General features: G+C 43.0%; 1 protein-coding gene and 1 pseudogene across 1 annotated transcript in view; one reads left to right on the top strand and one right to left on the bottom strand.

Moving 5' to 3' along the window:
• LOC126184478 (cocaine esterase) overlaps positions 1–11,387 on the top strand; it is a 168,052-nt gene extending 156,665 nt beyond the window's left edge. Inside the window, exons 3-4 of the mRNA XM_049926870.1 lie at positions 8,704–9,216; positions 10,528–11,387. Of these exons, the coding sequence (XP_049782827.1) occupies positions 8,704–9,216; positions 10,528–11,331 (1,317 nt within the window). The 3' untranslated portion in view covers positions 11,332–11,387. The remainder of the gene's footprint in view (positions 1–8,703; positions 9,217–10,527) is intronic.
• On the bottom strand, positions 8,191–8,308 carry LOC126185975 (5S ribosomal RNA; annotated as a pseudogene).
• Positions 11,388–22,673: the final 11,286 nt, after the last annotated feature.

The raw sequence follows: 22,673 nt of genomic DNA on the forward strand, positions 1-22,673 counted from the left end.
TTCTGACTGAAAGCCAGTAGCAAGACCGAGAGAATGACTCTGGTTAACTTGAGTTATTCTTTGTCTTTGTAAAATGTGGGAGATTTGATGGATTGGACACATATCCCATCGAATTTATAAAGTGCTCAGACGAAGGAATACTGTAGTATTAAGATAATATCCGCCACTCCTTTGCGCTGCTGCTACTTATTCTCACCAGACTGCATAATGTAGTTCTGCGCCGTGTCCATCTCATTGCTGAAATGCGGTTTGTTCGGTAAACCTTGAGGTATACACGGTGAACCAGAACTCCAGCGACAAAATTTCGGAGGCTGTTCAGTGACATTTTCTGAGTATTTTAGTATAACGGACTTGAGGGCTCCTGTGGCTTGTAACAGAGTAGTAATGGAGTGGTTTCAACTAGCGTTATATGGATCGTATTGATACTTCTTTTTACTACCTCCTAGCATCTAGATATCGCTCCGAAATGTAATGGAACCACACGTAAGCCAATGTGGTTAGACCGAGACAGGTCTTTGTGGATAATGCCACTACACCTTGTGTAAGGTTGGATGACTATTAATTGCAGAGGTTTTGTGTGTAGTTTTAATGGTAATGGTTTATATTCGTATAGGTTGAACGTGTAAATTCAACTACTCACATACGACTGTGCTGACACTTGTTCCATGTTGTCCTGCAGATCATTTCACGACATTAGAGGCGGCACAGTTATGTTACTGAGTTGGTGAGTCGTGTGGAATGCAACGCTCTAAATATTCCAATGCAGCCAATGCAGGAAACATATTTCCGACACCTGATATGTATTCACCCTACAAGTTCTGTATCCCACTAACTATGGTGAGATACCTTAAGATGATAAAACTACTATCTTTTACACCAAAAACAGCTTGTTAGCTTATAAATTAGAGCTTTGGAGCTTAGTGTTTGACCCAAAAGAGTTATTACTTTTCCTCAGTTTGATGTTCCTAAATAGTAAGTACTTTCTGTAACTTTCACGATAAAATAGTGGAAGTTTTTGATGTGTTATCGATCTTACACATGGTAGACATGTACAAGAGATGTATGTTGGGTTAATTCATGTGTGACGGAGGTGGGGCTGGGGTTGTTGGAGGCGCTGGTATGTGGAGACAGCTTTCGGATACACCCTCGAAAGCAGTGTGTTTGACGAGTGGTAGTGTTGTGTAGGGCATACAGCAATAATACTGTGTAGCCTTAGGACTCTGTGCTTACGTACTACAATCATTTCTCTCATTCCAAAACACTCTTGGTATAAACTCCAAACACTAGAACAATAATCCAGAATAGATAGCGGAAGTGATGAACGCAAAATATTTGAAACTCCTACCGTCTGGAGCTTCATCATGCTGAACTCCTACGCTGAGGGGACATAATTATTAAGAGAATGGGTGCGTCTCACAGCTGGTTGGCCAATAAGAAATGTAATACTGTTCATCAGGTTTTTCTTTGGACTCGCGGCTAGAATCGGCCACTGCGATCATGAGACGTACTGATAGCATCAAACATCAAATGCGAATTTGGAATTGTCATGAATATAGAAGGTCTGAAAAATTCTTTAAAGTCTGACGTCCGATGGATGGTTATCAATACTTGTATTAAGTATGATGATAGAGAGAAAGAAGAGTCGACACAACGAGGTAAACTGGCAGACTCGTCGGCTTCGCTTGCGACATGGCGTTGCGTGTTGCAGCCGGTGGTCTTGAGCGCGAGCGGATTGAATGGACATTTGTGGATTACGCCGCAGGCCGCAGCGGAGGCTCCCCAAACCGGTCGGTGGGCCTCCTACAGTGCTTTTGACCTAAAAAAGCGTTTCCACGATCTTCGCGGCGTCCGACGTTCAACAGTGACAACCACAGAATAGATCGATTTAGAAAGTGTTCTGTCCGTAAATCGAGTCTTCATTTTCATAACTCCAGTGATTCTACGTCAGTGACGGGGTTTATGAGGTACTGCAAACTCTGTGTACACATTTTCTTGACAGTTGTTGTGAGTGTGGAAGAGATTGTGTCCGCTCATGGCGTTGATGCAGCGTGGTGTGTAATTTCGCATATCAAACACTGCTGCTGTTTGCTCATAGAATGTCGTTGTTTCATGTGTTTTCCATTGCTGACGATCATTTCACAGGATTGATGCTTGCATAGCATAATTTCGAACTGCAATCGGACATGAACAGTGAGCACTATAGATCTCTGGAAAGGTATATAGTGCACGTATCACAAAGAATCTATGTTTTTGGTGTAAAAGATAGTAGTTTTTATCATCTTAAAGTATCTCACCATAGTTAGTGGGATACAGAACTTGTAGGGTGAATACATATCAGGTGTCGAAAATATGTTTCCTGCATTGGCTGCATTGGAATATTTAGAGCGTTGCATTCCACACGACTAATATATCGGAAAACCACTCGGCATAAGCACTATAGTGTGTTTAATGAAAAACTGTGTAGCCTTAGGACTCTGTGTTTACGTACTACAATCATTTCTCTCATTCCAAAACACTCTTGGTATAAACTCCAAACACTAGAACAGTACTCCAGAATAGATAGCGGAAGTGGTGAACGCAAAATATTTGAAACTCCTACCGTCTGGAGCTACATCATGCTGAAACCATAGTTTCTTCTTCTTCTTAACCACCTCTTATATCACCATAACACCCTCAAATGTTTCAGCAAATTGGTATACAGCAAAAAGTAGTGCTTACCTCTTCAGAATGCACTCATATAGAGAGATAAAGTATACATAGATGGGTGCCATGCGTAGGATTGGTACAGAACAGTCTTCGCAGAATGGCAGTCATAGTATTGGAATGAGAATACCAGTCTATATCACTAGCGTTAGTCGATGTGAAAGTTTAGAACATGTGTTATGCTCTTTCTGAAATCAAAATATCGGAATGTATTGATTTTGCTGAACTCGGCTCGCTCTGTTCCATCACGAGGTGTCGCATGTAGCGGATGTAGGGCCCTCCTCCTTCTGGTCAGTTCCAAATTAATTCGGAGAGACTACTGGCAGGAGAGCTGGCCAAACACTGAGGATCTGTTACACGTTGCGTACAGAGGGAGGCCGTAAAGTGTTTTCCTCAGGATCTTCAGCGTATAGGTTTAACGAAGGGGGTTCGAAATAGAGGACAGACTGCAGCTAATACATTTCGAATTTTTACTTCGTTGGAGGTTACAAAATAATGAAGAGAGAGCTCGATGCACATTGTAGCTCGCTGTGGAACATAAAAATGACTTTGTTTTTTTTTCTGATAAGCGTAAAAGACACTGTTCTGTATTGACATTTCATGTATCTGATATGCATGAAACACCCACTTGCATGACAATTTTTTTACAAGACTTCCACAGATACTAATTCTGAAGATGAGGATCGCTCTCAAACTATATCAATTTGTCCATCAAACTGAGAGAAATCGGGTGTATTTGTTCTCGTGCTTTATTATCATAGTCATTGTGCTTTTTAATAGCTGGTCACTTATAAGAGTTAGGTTGATTTAAGATGCGACTGTTCGACTGAAAGTTTCCATCACACAATAGCTTATAAATTAGAGCTTTGGAGCTTAGTGTTTGACCCAAAAGAGTTATTACTTTTCCTCAGTTTGATGTTCCTAAATAGTAAGTACTTTCTGTAACTTTCACGATAAAATAGTCGAGGTTTTTGATGTATTATCGATCTTACACATGGTAGACATGTACAAGAGATGTATGTTGGGTTAATTCATGTGTGTTGGAGGTGGGGCTGGGGTTGTTGGAGGCGCTGGTATGTGGAGACAGCTTTAGGATACACCCTCGAAAGCAGTGTGTTTGACGAGTGGTAGTGTTGTGTAGGGCATACAGCAACACCACGTTTTGCATGTCTTACATAGAATCGATGTTTCCTTTGGTGTATGATGTTCTTATTTTATCACCTTGTAGTTTTTCGCCATAGTGTGATGAAGAGAGACCTGCTGCGTAAATGTGTGTCCGACGCTGGAGGCAGGCGCTGTAGGATAATACCCTCTAAAATAAATAAAGTTACCACTTCATCTACCCACAAACCGGTACCTGTTGATAAAGGCACAATGCTGCATGCCCACCAATTTCGAACGCCCTGTGTGGGCTAGCTCAGTTGAACCCTATACATCAAGGTGAGCCCCCTGGAGCAAACAGTGGAAGGACCGGCATGTGTTGTGTAAAGCTTCCAGGGATTATTACCGTCAATAATAACTCGGCACATTGTGAGTCTTTGTCGTGCAAGCACATACATGCCCGAGAACTGCCACAGCTGTAGGCCTGGGAGCGGCTGTGTAACACTTTCCCTCCAATTTCGAATGGTATTGTGAACTAGGGCACACAGCAAGGTGAACATATACTCTCACACATGGGATGACAGGGGCGGCTGAAATTGGGAGAGGGAGGGAGGGTAGTCGACTGTGGGTGCACTGTAGGATAATCCAGCAAAATAACACCCTGAAAAAAAAACAATTTAAATAAATACCGTGCATCCTTTCTCTGCAGTAGGTTAGAACAGACTGAGCCTTTTTCTTTTCAGTTGACAAGAGGGTAATGGGGGGAACTGGAGCAGGGGGGGGGGGGGGGGGAGGGAAACGCCTTGGCGTACAGGTCTCAGGTGCTTGCTGAATGAGCGGCGGCACTTGTGGCGCCCTCTAGGCGGCTGAATACTTAACTGACCAGTATGCCAGTCGGCAGCACCAGTAGCGGACAGTCAGCGCTTCTGCTCGGTGGTTCATGGACTATGGATGGCACATGGAGGAGGGTTCTTGTGTTCTGAAACGTCGGTACATAGACGATCTTGGATTTGTTTAGTTCTATGATCTCTTTGTGGCAGAAATTTAATTATTTGATTTGCAAAATGTGTATATGGTTCTCAGGCGTTGAAAATATGCTTGATGACAAAGAAGAACCTCATAAAATGGCGGTGAGTGTTTAAAGCGATCTATTTGACTCCTGTAAATTGTTAGACAATTAATTTGATGGACTGTTTCCCGCCAAGAACACGTGCTTCCTTCTTCTTCAAAATTTTTGTATGTGTAGTTCGTAGTTTTTTTCGTAATATACCGTTACGATCAAGACATTACAAAGCGTTTTTCGAGATATATACGACTGTTTGGACTGTGTGATTAGGGCAGTTTCATTGATGTTTTTCTCGCGATATCTTGTTTCGTTGTGTGACCATTTCGCCGATGTTTTTCGTGGACTGACTGCTCATTTCAGTAGACACAAACAGCTCCAGCACAGGCAATAGACCACATGAGTTGTGAAATGCATCGTCAACCCATGTTGCTGCATCACCATTATTAGCTGAAAAGTATTGCCCCTGCACTTGTCGATTATCACCTCCTTCCATTCCTCATGTAGGAAGCTATGGACACAATCCTCAGCTGTATGCTTATCAGTAATACATGTATTAAACTCCTATCTGTCCAACAGAACATATAGTTAATTGAGCACATTTGCTGCCAAAAATAAAGACACCACCTTCCTCTCCAGCCTTTTTCCTGCCAATTCACAGTTGGAGGACTGGGGCGGGACCAGACATCCTGTCCTCCACAAACCGATGAAATAGAGAATATATTAATGCAAGTTTGTAAATAAACAGTATATTCTCAGCAACATATTTGTTATTGATTTGAATGTCGTTTCATGAGATTCTTCCTCTCCAGCAGCTCAGCACAGACTGAATCTTTTTCCCATCAGTTTACAAGTGGGGGAAGGGGATTAGTTGTTGGGAAGTTGTGGATGGTGATGGGAGAGGTGCAGGGAGGGCTGCATGATTTTCCTGGAGGGGAAAGGTGGCAGAGAACTAAACTGTGGAGGGGAGGGCAGTGCACTGCTCTTTTCCTGAGCAGTGGGGGAGGGGAAGGGAGAAGAGTAGGAGGGGGAGAGTGGGGGTTTCTCAGTAAGATGAATTATCGCCAGGGGTCGTAATAAATTAGCAGAACAATAGGTATCTGTAAGGTGTGAAAATCAATTAGCATAACAATATATTGTTAAGTGAGGGGAATAGTTTGCCCCTGAAGGTATGCAACCTGCATAAACAAAGTGCTTCAAATGTTCAAATGTGTGTGAATTCCTAAGGGACCAAACTGCTGAGGTCATCAGCCCCTAGACTAACACACTACTTAAACTAACGTATGCTAAGAACAACACACACACCCATGCCCGAGGGAGGACTCGGATCTCCGGCGAGAGGGACCGCAAAATCAGTGATATGGCGCCTCTAACTGTGCGTCCAGTCTGCATGGCCAAAGTGCTTCCACTGATGACACCAACCATTCTGTTGTTGACAACATGCCTACTGTGGCAAAGCAAAAGGAGGACATGGTTGGCTTCAACATCGAAATGAAAAAGTATATGAGAGATTTAAAAAGTTTGAGCTTATGGAGCTCACATGTCTCCAAAAACCACAGTTCGACATATATGAAATCGACAAACTTGCCAAACGATATAGGCATATAGTCATCGGGTGGCCACCTTGTAACCATCACTTCACCCAAATATATGGCTACATTGTCATAAATATTTAAAAAATTATGCTGCCAGCAGTTGAGGCACTCAGCAGCGATTCTGTTATGAAAGTCAACACTGAAGTTTGGAAGAAAGCCATCAATTAAACACAGGAAATCATGGAAAAAGCAAGCCACAATGAATCTATTTTTTATTTAAAAAAATGTTATAGGAAATGATACGGATGCATGCCCAAAGGAACATTGCATCGTAATTTGGAATAACGCAGGCACTGCAGTATCGTATTTATTCGCCGACACTGGGAAAGCGACTTTCAAATAAAATGACTCCCCTGTACAGGGATATATATAATGGATGTACGAGTACAGGTTATAGACACATGGTCGACGACATATGGAAGTTTGTGGATGGGCGTGAGTCGTCCTTCGATAGCCTAACGGTAAGGTGACCGCTCGCTATAAGTGGGAAATCCGGTTTCGAGTCCCAGCCCCGCACAAAGTTTCATTGTCGTCATTCCATGATACAACTCACGGTTGTCCATATTCGCAACTGTGAATACATTTCATGTAACTCATAGATGTTGTCTGATGGTGAGTGTGAGGGATACATATCTTATTAGTTGGCATCCCACACGTCCTCTATAGGACCTAGACGCATCGTATCCGCAAAGCATTCACGCAATGTCAGCTACCGAAAGCAGCCAAAATGTGTTCGACAGTTTTATTGTTCTTACTGACGAAGGCCTTCCAGGCTCCTCACCTTTATTTGTATGTAGTCACCTCTGAACAATCAAAACTGCAGTTTTATGAGTCTTACAGGCATCTTACAGAGCGAGATGGTTCAATGGTAAGACAGTACACCCTAATTATGGAGAACATCCAGATTTACATTTTCCGTGATTTACCCAAATCGCTTAACACAGGGGCTCCCAAACTTTTCCTCTGGCGGAACACCCTGAGAATCCTGGTACGCTGACGGGATACCTTGTTTATTTTGAAGATTACTAAAAATTTTATTTTATTTAGTGATTACTGCAGTTTTAAATCGTAAGTAATGACACAGAACTCGAAATAAAATTTTAAAAATAATTAGTATCGTCAAAATGTAAAAAAAAAAAAACGTTGTTGATAGCACCTATTCATTTCCCGTTGAACACCAGTGTTCTGTGGAACACAGTTTGGAAAACCCTGGCTTAAGGCAAATGTCGGTGTCATTCCTGTGCAACGGGACGACTTACTTCCTTCCCAATCCTCCCCCAGTCCCCGTTGTTATTCGGCTCTGATGACCTCATCGTCGGCATAACGTTAATCCCAAATCTTCCTTTCTCCCATGTACATAGTGCAGATACAAATATCTAATTCGTAAGTCACAATAATATTAAAACTGAATCTGAAATTCTTACTGACATCTCATTGCCTGTTATGCATTGTCACAGGGAAGTGACTTTTTAGGAGCTTAGGCTACAGTAACGAAGAACTAACAGTTTGTGACCAACCATATAACTGAAACTACAACAACAACAACACTCCGTCTTTAGGCCACGAGTGGCCTACCGGGACCATCCGACCGCCGTCTCATCCTCAGTGGAGGATGCGGATAGGAGGGGCGTGGGGTCAGCACACCGCTCTCCCGGTCGTTATGATGGTATTCTTGACCGAAGCCGCTCTTCTCAATTGGCATCACGAGGCTGAGTGCACCCCGAAAAATGGCAACAGCGCATGGCGGCCTGGATGGTCACCCATCCAAGTGCCGACCACGCCCGACGGCGCTTAACTTCGGTGATCTCACGGGTACCGGTGTATCCACTGCGGCAAGGCCGTTGCCATATAACTGAAACTGAACGTGTTAAAAAAAAGTGCTTGCTGTCAGAAGGAAGTTCATAAACACGCAAGATACAGTAGTTCCAGCCTTTGACCCTATTTCTAAAACGTTTTGTAGCAGTGTGTAAGATGTAATAAACCTAAGGGTATTCTGCTTAAAAATACTTATTATTATTGTTGCGCTTCCCAATTAACAAATTAACTGCATATTACCGATAGCTAATAGCCTCACGTCTTATGAAGTACACTTTGATTTAATTTTTGAAATAATGTAGCTCACCACCATCACATCTCCCCTGTTTTATATAATACTTTTTTCTTACTTAAGATGATACTGGAGCGAAACCTTTTGCTTATACACTCTATATCCATGTCTAATTAGGTAATTTCTTCCGACAGGTGATAATTGTAACTGCAGCGTATCGTCTGAACATCTTCGGCTTCTTGGCACTCGGCAACGGACTGTCACCAGGAAATTATGGTCTTCACGATCAAGTTGCAGCCCTCGACTGGGTGAAAGGAAAAATATCAGCATTTGGTGGATCTGCAAGCGATGTGTGCATCTTTGGCCACGGTGCTGGAGGAATAAGCGTAGGACTTCACACAATCTCTCCACTGTCTTCTGGGAAATTCGCACGTGCAATTGCTATGAGTGGAAATGCCTTAGTGCCGGCGGCGGTAACGAGGAGTAAAACACAGGAGGTCCTGGAATCTCTGGCAGAGAGATTCGCCTGCCGGTCTGCTTCCCATTCAGACCTGCTGCCGTGCTTAAGAAATGCCCCGACGTCACCACTTGCTGCACGTGCCAGTTTGTTTCAGTGGGGGCCAGTGGTCGATGCAGACGCAAATGCAAGTACAGCCTTCTTGCCAAAGGAACCAAAGGAACTTCTTGAAGATGGACAATTTAAACAGGTATTTACATATTTCCGCGAAAGATTGTAAGTTTAAAATCAAGATTTCCATATATCGTGATAAAGATTATAATTTCAGACTTTTAGCATATTCTGAAACAAAAAACACATGAATCGTAAAACTAAATGTTAAATATAACGTCAGACCTCCAACGCACACACTCTCAAGTGTTATCCACTGCCAGTAATATTCAAATCGTGTACTGTCACATGACGAGGACTATTTGAGAGGTTAGTTCCATAACACAGAAATATTGGTAGCCTGTCACTTTAAAGTGAGATCTTTCTCGTGGGGAGTTATACAATTTATGACTGACCTTTCAAACATTTTCATTTTGCAATTGTGGGTTTCAGGGTGAATTATGACTTCATCAGAAAAATACAAATGCAGAATCTTCAGGAGGCGGGTTTACCGCTATCATTTACTTGTGATGCCAGCACAACGCTCATTACTGGTTATCCTATCATTTTCGCCCCCTCCCCCCCGTCCTCTCTCTCTCTAACACACACACACACACACACACACACACACACACACACACACATCACACACACACACACCAGAGATAGAGAGAGAATAAGAGAGAGAGAGAGAGAGAGAGAGAGAGAGAGAGAGAGAGAGAGAGAGAGAGAGATAGAGAAGGAATAACAACACAAAACTTCTGATTTTCCTGTGCAAGGTTCGATATCTTATAAAAGGATGTCTTATAAAAGGATGTTTTTATCTTGATGACCTCCAAGTGTGCCCTCTAAGCACAGGATTAAGTCTGGTTAAACAGCATTGAAGATTAGCAAGATCCTGATGAAAATGAAAAACTTTAAGTATGATATGTTTTTTATGTGTCTGGGATCAAACCATTCTACTGGGCCTCATACTTCTACCACAGTACTTAGTATCAGTACCTTCTACCGATGGTATGGATGTAAATCTCATAACCAATTATACAATGACTTAAATACTACCAGTTGTGCATCTCAGAACATATCTCTGTCTGATACATTCTAACATCGATACTACAGAGAATTTTTGGTAGTCATATAATGGTTTCACTTCTGTTATGATACTATGGCACACAATACTCTGAAGCTAATGTCATTATGTTACTCTCAATGATTTCCTTAGAGACACTGTTATATAAGTCACTTCATTATACTTTATGAGATGAAGTACTGCTATAATGAACTAAGCGACACACGTCTGAAATTGCAGAAATCATACTATTTTTTCACATCATCATAAATGTAGAAACTTTAGTAATAATGACTTATGAACTCACAAATGATTTACTGAAGTGTACAATAACCGTTTCAGGTTGACTTTATGGCTGGATACACCAACATGGAAGATGCACTGCTTCATTCAGATATTGAGGAAATGGATAAGGGTTTAACTCAAGAACGGTTTTATTCATTCCTATCAGATATGGTTCAGCAGGAATCAAGTGAAAGTAACAACAATGAGACCTGTGTAATAAATGACCAATACATAATTGAGTCCGTTTCATTTTTTTACAGACCATATCCACAAACCTCAGACACAACACTTCTAAGAGATCGATACATGGATTTAATGACTGAAAGAAATTATGGGGCAGGTGCATATTTACAAGCATTAAAACTCAGCAAAGTAGGATCAACATATTTCTACAGATTTGATTATAAACCAAAACACAGTTTGGTGCCAATTAAAGAGTGGGTTAAGGTACCACACAGATTTGATCTTCCTTTTGTATGGGGAATGCCATACTGGCCCAATCTTGCATCTTCAATAGTGTGGTATGGTGGTGATCGTAAAATATCTGATGTAGTAATGAACCTCTGGACAAATTTTGCAAAGAATTCTAATCCTATACAAAATACGCTCAACATTAAGTGGGAAGCTTTTACTGAAGAAAAACCTGGTGTGATGATTCTAGATCGTTTCTTTAACATGAGTGATGGAACGAACATTGACTACAAAGCTTTTGAATTCTGGAATAATTATTATCCTGTAGTAGTGCAGGCTGCTACACAGTGCTGTATCTTCAACAACACTGCAACTAAGTTTCATGAAAATATCATTCCAAATAAAATTAAACTTCTACTAGTTGGGATATCATATTTAGTCATGAGATAAAACATACTTAAATATGAAATGTAAAATGTATGTATCAAGTGAATAATTTCTCAAAAATAAAGAAAGAACTGTGTTAATAAGAAATCAGTGTATTGTTATCTGTACAATTAACCCTAGATGGAAATGTTTTGCTCAACTATCCCTGGAATTATAAATTTCAATTATTTTTATCCATTCTGACCAAACTGTGTGCTAGAATGAGACTTCACTCTGGGCAACTGAGTTGTCTGATCAGTGCCCATTATACTGAACCATGTGCACCTCACAGACTGACTCACACTTTCACTTTAGCTTTGACAAGTGCCAGAATTTGAGTTCCAATGCAGCACAGTTACACAATCTAAAATACTTTCAAACAAAAACCACAGTGTATTCGAAACCAAGAATAGTGTAAGTTCATCTTACTTCTTCAGTAATGTCCTACCTGAGCGTAAAACATATAACTTCACTCTGTATCAAAGTCGCAAACAAATAATAAAATTTAACGTAATATACAGCAGTATGTCTAGAATCAGAAGCAAACTTTATTTCGTCCCAGCATTGTCCCATCCTGTTTATCCTTATATGTAGTTGAACAGAGAGTCCAAGTTACTTTAAACTGCACCTATAGGGTATAACTACAAATTAAATTAACTGTGAAAATCTGTTCTGGCACTATGCACATAATGTGAATTAATTTTTCTGACCCGCAGTTTTGATTAATATTTGAAAAGAATGGCCATTGAAGATATACTATGGTGAATATGATTAAACATTCACTACCTAGCCAGTATAGGCGGAAGACTATTTACCGAATGGGTACCCAACTCTATAGGAATGATGTTCAGACTGTGCGCTGCAGGATTTGCATTGTTAGTAGTGTTAGTGTCATGACTTGCCTTTAGGCGATATTACTGGTACGGCGACGAAGGGTTGAAACACAAGCATCAAAGTGAATTAGGCTACAGTCACAGTCGACATGGGTCTGCACAGGGTGAGCAGGGCTTTAGTCGTAAAGCCGTTTTATCAAGATAAGAGCAATAGTACTGCTCCTTTTCGCTAGTATCGATTCATTAAGGAAATACGGCGACAGCTGAACATTCCATGGTCCACCGTTCGAAAAGCGCTGCGAACAGTTGTCAAATGGTATCTCTAGCGCACTAGGCTATCCTGGATGCAAATCGCCGTCACACTGACCAACGATCGTGACCTTGAACTTAAACATGGTGCACAAGAAACAAATGTTTTCCTCTCATGTGGAAATTAAAATATGTTTCTTTCGATGGTTTATTCGGTATTTCTCATCTCTATGTCCTTATAAATGTTTCAACAAAGTTTCATGGTCCTTCAGTCATTAGTTTCTCATGGGAGCCCTCTAAAGCAGCGACGGTTAAATTATAACCACCCTGTATGTTCTGACACATACCGTACGTACTGGGGTAGACAGACAAATGGAAACACCGCAAACATAACACATTACCATGCCTAAAAGATACAGGAAACTAGTTGGCATTCTAATCTCATTCCAGACCTCTAGGCATGTATGGCATGTAAGCCCCATATGGTTTTCAAGGGGATCTTATACCATTCTTCCTGCAAAATAATGGCAATCTCAGGAACGAAGATGAAGGTGGTAGCGATCTTCTCTCCAAAGCAGGCCACAAAGGCTCAATAATATTGAGATCTGGTGATTGTGGGGGCCATGGCAGCTGCGACAAAAGGCATGTGTGTAAAAAGGGATGCAGTCGTCTTGGAACACAGAATGACCATTCGAGAACACACATTGTACCATGAGATGGACCAGATCAGCCAAAATAGTCACATAATCCTTGGCAGCAATGAGAACTTGAAGAGTAACCACGTGTCCCATGGAATACCACGATATGGCTGCAAAAATCATTACCGAATTCCCGACATGTTTCACTCTTGGTAAGTAAATTTGGGGCAGAAGGTGGAAATAATGTGAAACATGACTGACCTGACGAAATGACATTCTTCATTGCTCCACTGGCCAAGTTTATGACTTCGGCACCATGTTTTCCTGTTATGTACAATGGCATCACTGATGAGTAGTTTTGGAATTCCAGCTTGGGCTGCAATTCCCGGCTTGTAGGGCTCCCTTCTTGTTGTTTTAGTGCTGATACGCGACATTCAGTTCTGCAGTGAATTTTGCACCTGTCCTGTTGCGTTTTTCGGCACAGTCCTCTTCAATGACCGTCAATCACCATCACTCAATACACACCTTCGTCCGAGTTGTGAATTACCGAATGATGTTTTTTTCTGCTTTCCCTGTATGTAGTATAAATTTTCGGTGCGGTGCCTCTTGAAACACCCAACACTTTGGCTCCCTTGATGAAGCCCCCACCATAAGAGCATCACCAATTTACCCACATTCGAATTCAATTAGTTCCGCCAATATGTATTCACAACTACGCAGAACACTGTTCTGATCACGACGGACCGTTGCAACGTATTGAGGACAGTGCTCAAGTGCCGTTACCTATTAAACACAGCAGCGCAACCTGCAGCCTTGGCTAGCATCTACATTTATGTTGAAGCATTCATTTCCCCACTACGTTTCCACATTTTTCCCCAACCCCTGTGTTTCAACTTTAGAGCTGTCAGTTGATGTAGCACCACGGAATGAGACGCAATCCAATTTCCACGGGATGATATTTTTCTCTGGCCTTCCGAAAATGTACATAGCTGCATTCTGAAGTTGCTTCAGGAATGTACACTACTGGCCATTAAAATTGCTGTACCAAGAAGAAATGCAGATGATAAACGGGTATTCATTGCACAAATATATTATACTACAACTGACATGTGATTACATTTTCAGGAAATTTGAGTGCATAGATCCTGAGAAATCAGTACCCAGAACAACCACCTCTGGCCGTAATAACGGGCTTGATACGCCTGGGCATTGACTCAAACAGAGCTTGGATGGCGTGTACAGGTACAACTGCCCATTCAGCTTCAACACGATACCACAGTTCATCAACAGCAGTGACTGGCGTCTTGTGACGAGCCAGTTGCTCGCCCACCATTGACCACACGTTTTCAGTTGGTGACAGATCTGGAGAATGTGCTGGCCAGGGCAGCAGTCGAACATTTTCTCTATCCAGAAAGGCCTGTACAGGACCTGCAACATGCGGTCTTGCATTATCCTGCTGAAATGTAGGGTTTCGCAGGGATCGAATGAAGGGTAGAGCCACGGGTCGTAACACATCTGAAATGTAACGTCCACTGTTCAAAGTGCCGTCAATGCGAACAAGAGGTGACCAAGACGTGTAACCAATGGCACCCCATACCATCACGCCGGTGATACGCCAGTATGGCGATGACGAATACACGCTTCCAATGACGCCAAACACGGATGCGACCATCATGATGCTGTAAACAGAACTTGGATTCATCCGAAAAAATGACGTTTTGCCATTCGTGCACCCAGGTTCGTCGTTGAGTACACCATCACAGGCGCTCGTGCCTGTGATGCAGCGTCAAGGGTAACCGCAGCCATGGTCTCCGAGCTGATAGTCCATGCTGCTGCAAACGTCGTCGAACTGTTCGTGCAGATGGTTGTTGCCTTGCAAAAGTCCCCATCTTTTGACTCAGGGATCGAGACGTGGCTGCACGATCCATTACAGCCATGCGGATAAGATACCTGTCATCACTACTGCTAGTGATATGAGGCCGTTGGGATCCAGCACGGCGTTCCGTATTACCCTCCTGAACCCGTTGTTGTTATTGTCTTCAGTCCTGAGACTGGTTTGATGCAGCTCTCCATGCTACTCTATCCTGTGCAAGCTTCTTCATCTTCCAGTACTTACTGCAACCTACATCCTTCTGAATCTGCTTAGTGTATTCATCTCGTGGCCTCCCTATACGATTTTTACCCCACACGCTGCCCTCCAATGCTAAATTTGTGATCCCTTGATGCCTCAGAACATGTCCTACCAACCGGTCCGTTCTTCTTGTCAAGTTGTGCCACAAACTCCTCTTCTCCCCAATTCTATTTAATACCTCCTCATTAGTTATGTGATCTACCCATCTAATCTCCAGCATTCTTCTGTAGCACCACATTTCGAAAGCTTCTAGTCTCTTCTTGTCCAAACTATTTATCGTCCATGTTTCACTTCCATACATGGCTACACTCCATACAAATACTTTCTGAAATGGCTTCCTGACACTTAAATCTATACTCGATGTTAACAAATTTCTCTTCAGAAACGCTTTCCCTGCCATTGCCAGTCTACATTTTATATGCTCTCTCCTTCGACCATCATCAGTTATTTTGCTCCCCAAATAGATAAATTCCTTTACTACTTTAAGTGTCTGATTTCCTAATCTAATTCCCTCAGCATCACCCGACTTAATTCGACTACAATCCATTATCCTCGTTTTGCTTTTGTTGATGTTCATCTTATATCCTCCTTTCAAGACACTGTCCATTCCGTTCAGCTGCTCCTCCAGGTCATTTGCTGTCTCTGACAGAATTACAATGTCATCGGCGAACCTCAAAGTTTTTATTTCTTCTCCATGGACTTTAATACCTACTCCGAATTTTTCTTTTGTTTCCTTTACTGCTTGCTCAATATACAGATTGAATAACATCGGGGACAGGCTACAACCCTGTCTCACTCCCTTCCCAACCACTGCTTCCCTTTCATGCCCCTCGACTCTTATAACTGCCATCTGGTTTGTGTACAAATTGTAAATAGCCTTTCGCTCCCTGTATTTTACCCCTGCCACCTTTAGAATTTGAAAGAGAGTATTCCAGTCAACATTGTCAAAAGCTTTCTCAAAGTCTACAAATGCTAGAAACGTAGGTTTGCCTTTCCTTAATCTATTTTCTAAGATAAGTCGTAGGGTCAGTATTGCCTCACGTGTTCCAACATTTCTGCGGAATCCAAACTGATCTTCACCGAGGTCGGCTTCCACCAGTTTTTCCATTGGTCTGTAAAGAATTCGCGTTAGTATTTTGCATCCGTAACTTATTAAACTGGTACTTCGGTAATTTTCACATCTGTCAACACCTGCTTTCTTTGGGATTGGAATTATTATATTCTTCTTGAAGTCTGAGGGTATTTCACCTGTCTCATACATCTTGCTCACCAGATGGTAGAGTTTTGTCAGGACTGGCTCTCCCAAGGACGTCTACTATCGGGGCCTTGTTTCGACTTAGGTCTTTCAGTGCTCTGTCAAACTCTACACGCAGTATCGTATCTCCCATTTCATCTTCATCTACACCCTCTTCCATTTCCATAATATTATCCTCAAGTACATCGGCCTTGTATACTCCTTCCACCTTTATGCTTTCCCTTTTTTCTTAAAACTGGGTTTCCATCTGAGCTCTTTATATTCATACAAGTGGCTCTCTTTTCTCCAAAGGTCTCTTTAATTTTCCTGTAGGCAGTATCTATCTTACCCCTAGTGAGATAAGCCTCTACATCCTTACATTTGTCCTCTAGCCATCCCTGCTTAGCCATTTTGCACTTCCTGTCGATCTCATTTTTGAGGCGTTTGTATTCCTTTTCGCGCTTCACTTACAGCATTTTTATATTTCCTCCTTTCATCAATTAAATACAATATTTCTTCTGTTACCCAAGGACTTCTACTAGCCCTCGTCTTTTTACGTGCTTGATCCTCTGCTGCCTTCACTACTTCATCCCTCAGAGCTACCCATTCTTCTTCTACTGTATTTCTTTCCCCCATTCCTGTCAATTGTTCCCTTATGCTCTCCCTGAAACTCTGTACAACCTCTGGTTCTTTCAGTTTATCCAGGTCCCATCTTCTTAAATTTCCACCTATTTGCAACCCACCGATTCCATATTCTGCTAACAGTCATTGGATCTCGACCAACGCGTGCAGCAATGTCGCGATACGATAAACCGCAATCGCGATAGGCTACAATCCGACCTTTATAAAAGTCGGAAACGTGATGGTACGCATTTCTCCTCCTTACACGAGGCATCACAACAACGTTTCACCAGGCAACGCTGGTCAACTGCTGTTTGTGTATGAGGAATCGGATGGAAACTTTCCTCATGTCAGCACGTTGTAGGTGTCGCCACCGGCACCAACCTTGTGTTAATGCTCTGAAAAGCTAATCATTTGCATATCACAGCATCTTCTTCCTGTCGGTTAAATTTCGCGTCTGTAGCACGTCATCTTCGTGATGTAGCAATTTTAATGGCCAGTAGCGTATTTACTTGGCTATAAAAATATGCATCACAAAGCAGGAACAACATTGTCACGATGCTTTATTTTCGTTTATTATAGCTCACCAAGAGTTTATCACTATGACTGTGATTACTTTTATTACTCATTTCCACAGTAACATGATTGATTGTACAGATACGAATGTTTGGTGGCAGAAAGGTAAAAGAATATGCGACACTCGATCGTTGTACGGGCATAACTGTAGCCTGCCGCCTTGTGGTTGCACTACCCCGCCTCTCGACAGCAAACGCCCTCATATAGTATTCAATAGGCTCTAAAAACTTTGAACCTTGCTTCTCGGAAACGCTTGAGATGCTCATCGTAATAGAGCAACACTTGTTATCTCTAAGAATACACTATAGTCGTGCGGAAGATGAGCATCATTGGTGATCCGTCGGGTGTACGCTTCCCTAGCAAGTCTAATCCTAGGATCGGCCTGAAAACAAAGATCTAACCTTCGACTTGTGTTTCAACATTTAACCGAAATAAATATTTTCAAAATAATACGATATTACTTAACACTCTTCTTCCAGTATCTCAGTCAGTTCAGTGTCACTGGAATTCACTGATTTCAAAATAAAGCTTCATTACAGGACAGTTGGTTATCGTTAAAGTGCACCTAGTCACAGAGGTCCATTGTGGGCTGTAATTATCGTATGGCAGCAACACTCGGTAAATTTTTCTAATGCGTTAATGTGGAACCGATTTATGCTGGAAAAAATTTGTTTCAATTTTAAAGGTGCAAATCTGACGCTGTAAATGGAAGCAAGACGTATAGAAATGTTTCCATATGTAATGGATCAGGAACGGAACTTGGACAGAAAACGTCAAACAGGTGGGATAGGTATAATGTTGATTAACATGGGCCTGGAAACCCTTTGTGTCCATGTTACAATTCATTTTCTCCAACTCAATAAGCATGAGAAACACACAAGGACAGAAGATTAGAGTCGTGGAGAACATGCACTCGTGGTGACATCTGGTTACATTGTGCAGCGCCAGTGTTTTGTTTTACATGTCCCTATTGTCATGCGACGTACGTCATTGCTTGTTTACAGGTAACATCAAGTGGTCCCGCGATCAGTATGACCGTTGCATGCAAACGGGTTACTATGTAGAGTTAATCACAAACTTGGCTTGTGCAGTGGCAGTATACACAAATGCATAGATGGCAGATGCCCATTTGATGTATGGATTAGTTGACGGCAATGGCGCTCACGCTCAATGTTTTTACTGGGAGAGGTTTCCAGGACGAAGTGCCTCAACAGGAAAACGTTTGAAGCCATTGATCGTCGTCTTAGGGAACATGGAGCACTTAAACCAGGGGGAGGGCTAGAAGGACGAGGACACCACAATAGGAGGCGGCAATTCTTCATGCAGTTGATGACCACCCTAGTGTCAGTACAAGACATGTAGCTGCAACACTGAATGTTGAACACGTGACCGCCTGTATCCATACCATTTACAGCGTGTACAGACACTATCAGCAGCCGATTTTCCTGTGAGGATTGACCAACAAAGTATCAACCCCAATATTAGTGCAACGGTGCTGTTCACAGATGAGCCGTCGTTTCAACAACATCAGCCTGTAAATTTTCACAATCAGCATGTCTGGGCAGGCATCAGTCTTCACGCAACTGTTGAAGCAAGTCGTCAACAAAGATTTTCTGTCAGTCTTTGGACCAGCATTGTTGGTGATTGTTTGGTAAGGTTTCACTTTCTTCTACCCAGACTCAACGGACAAAGTTATCATAATTTCGTAGAGAATGTTCTTCCTGATCTGTTAGGAGATGTGCCTTTAGCTTCACAACATAACGTGTACTTCATGCACGACGAGGCAGCTTCACATTTTAGTGTTAATGTCTGTCGGCTTCTAAATAACAGTTCCGGTGGTTAGGTAGAGATGGAGCAGTTGCCTGAGATCCACGCTCTCTGAACCTAAAACCATTGTATTCTGTGTTTTTCCATTATACATTATAATCCCGATACCGTGGGTTACTTTCCAATACTTTCTATATTGTGATTGAAGACATTCCTTTCGCGTGTGACCTGAGCATCCAAAATGACAACACTTCACGTCAGTAGAGAAAAGCCGGCCGGAGTGGCCGTGCGGTTCTAGGCGCTACAGTCTGGAACCGAGCGACCGCTACGGTCGCAGGTTCGAATCCTGCCTCGGGCATGGATGTGTGTGATATCCTTAGGTTAGCTAGGTTTAATTAGTTCTAAGTTCTAGGCGACTGACGACCTCAGAAGTTAAGTCGCACAGTGCTCAGAGCCATTTGAACCAGTAGAGAAACTGTTTCTTCTATGACGAACTTTTTTCACTACATGTATTTCCTCCAGTACCGTGGCTATGCCAATAGCATCAGCCTTTGGAGATCTTGCACGCCCCTTTCTTGACAACCAAGCGGCAGGTCCCTTAAGAATGCGTCTGCATGATGATTCAGTTCATATCGTCATTACCTGTCAACAGATGAATATTCACATTGAACCTTAGCATCCGATCTACAAAATTATCTACAGACGATGCTGGGGAAGGCAAAAAATTGGCATAGGTTGAGGCCTGCTACAGAAGCCCGCCAGTAGGGAGGAAAAATCTGGGGGGCGTGGCAGGGTGAGCAAGGACGATATGAGTGACGACGGCTGAGAGGGCAGAGGTTGCCCTACCTCCAGTTCTATGGCTTCATCCTTGGAAACCGCCGCTGGGGACCGAGAAACTAAACTTTATCTTGTCAGACATGGGAGCAGCAAGGGTGGGCGTTCCAGGACTTATCAAGACAGTGGCAGTGGGACAGTTGGTCGGTGCAGAAGGAGCTGGTTGGTGTGCCAGCACCCCAAACCCCTTGAAGTATTCCCCATTAAAAGGTGCTGCCTGTGAGCGGCAACTACCGTAGCTGGAACCCATGAGGGTTTTGCTACACATGAATGAGACTACACAGCTGCACCCAGCAGAAAATGAATGGCAGGCTGGGTCTGCAGTTCTGCCAGCTGAGGGCCATGAGGTGAAGAAGAGTATGTGGCTGCCATCTCTGCTGATCTATGGTCATGGACAGGTGTGGACTGGTAGATGCTGACAAACAGTGTAAGTGCAGCCATGGTCGGGGAAGTACCCACTGCTTTCAACATTTGTTGCTTAAGCATACACTCCATGTGCTCTACTTCGCCATTGAAGGAGGGGTGAAGTGGCAGACTAAATGGGTGCTTGATGCCAGTGAAGATGAAAAATGGTTCGAAAGCCACCATTATGAATTGTGGTCCATTATATGAAACGATGGTGTGGAGAAGCCTTCAGTGGTGTGAATAAGGGTGGGAGCAGTGGTAGTGGCGTCAGCGGTGGTGGACGCCATGCTGATCAAGTATTAGTAGTTCGAATAAGCGTCCATGACAAAGAGCCACATAGATCCCAGAAAGGGACCAGCAAATTCCAGATGAATGTGATCCTATGGGTGATGGAGGGTAGGTGAGGTGGTGAAAGACGGGTGGAGCTGCCTGCTGCTGGCTACAAGCACAATAGTTGCACACCATGACCTCCACATCTTTGTTCAGTCCTGGCCAGTAGACATGGCACCTCGCAAGGATCTTCATCCATGACATAACCCAATGGCCACTATGAAGGAGGTATACAACATAGGTTCGCAGAATATGTGGGATGATGACATGGTGAGTATTTGCCTCTGCATCAAGCAGGAGAATATCGGCGACGACAGATGAACGGTGGGAGAGGCGAGGCCAGATCCAGACTTTGTAATCGGCAGACTTTGAAAAAAGAAGTGGGCCACTCATGGAGCAGATTGTGCGTGACATGCTGCAAGGTGGGGTCGCAGAACGTGTACAGAGATGTAAGTAGTCATAATGAGAAACCCATCGTTCCTCACTCTTGTGGAAACAGGAGATTTCTTCTACTTGGTCCCAGAAAGGTAAGTGGAAACTATTAATGGAAAAGATGCTCACCAAAGCCTCTTTCTCGATCTGTGAGTTGTTCTTTTGAGCAGGTGTCAGCGTCTTCGATGCTTAAGCAGTTGGCTGCTCCATACTATCATGAACCTATGAACCAGTACTGCGCCAGTGCCATACGGAGAAGCATCCTTGGCCAAAATCAATGGACACGATACAGTAAATGGTACAAGGCAGGGTACTGAACGTAACAGGTGCTTCAGCTGCGTGAAAGCATACTCACAGGCAACTGACCAACTGCACTGAACCCCTTCTTTCTCATCTGGTTGAGCACATGCATATGTGCCTCCTGTGGAAGGAACTTAGAACAATAGTTCACCTTCCCCAGAAAAGCCTGCACCCCCTGAAGGTTTTGGGAACGAGGTAGAGGGTTAGTGGCAGAAACGTTGTGGCCACTGTGGTGGATCATGTCTTTGTTGAGCAACTGACCGAGGTATTCCACTTGCTCTTGAAAAAACTGACATTCGTGTAAGTGGCACTTGAGCTCTGTATCACACAACGTAGTAAAGAGAGTACGAAGGTTGCACAGGTGGTACTGACATACAGTTCCCATTACAGTTACGTCGTGTAGATAGTTAGTACAAGCAGAAATGGACAAAGTTAACTGTTCCAGGCATCTCTGAAAAATCGCAGGAGCAGAAAAGTTCCCAAAGGGCAAGTGCCTGTATTCAAATAACCCAAGGGGAATGTTGATGGTCATAATGTATTGCGATTCCTCATACAGTGGGATCTGGAAATATGCATCAGCAAGGCCTATCTTAGAACAATGTTCACCTGCAGCAAGTTTCATGAGGAGATCCTCTGCATGCGGGATGGGGTAGGTTTCCATTTGTGCCTGGACGTCGATCATTGATTTAAAATCTCCATTCAGCCAGAGATATCAACTGAGTTTCTTGACCAACACCAGGGGTGTGGCCCAACCAGTAGTTTTGACAGGTTCAATTACCCAAGCTGTGTGGGGGCAGTTGAGTTCTTGCCTAACGGCCACCCTAAAGTAACAGGAAGAGGTCACCCTTGGCAGAAACGGAGCACAACATCCGGATGTAAGGAGATATGGACCTGAAAATCCATGGTACATCCCAGACTAGGTTCAAACACTGATACGAAGATGGTGTAGATGTCGTCGAGCTTCTGAAAAGGAACTGTCTCAAAGACGACCTGAACCTTGTCAGTGATGGAGAATC

The sequence above is a fragment of the Schistocerca cancellata genome, chromosome 4 (genome assembly GCF_023864275.1).
Source record: "Schistocerca cancellata isolate TAMUIC-IGC-003103 chromosome 4, iqSchCanc2.1, whole genome shotgun sequence".
Classification (NCBI taxonomy): Eukaryota; Metazoa; Arthropoda; class Insecta; order Orthoptera; family Acrididae; genus Schistocerca; species Schistocerca cancellata.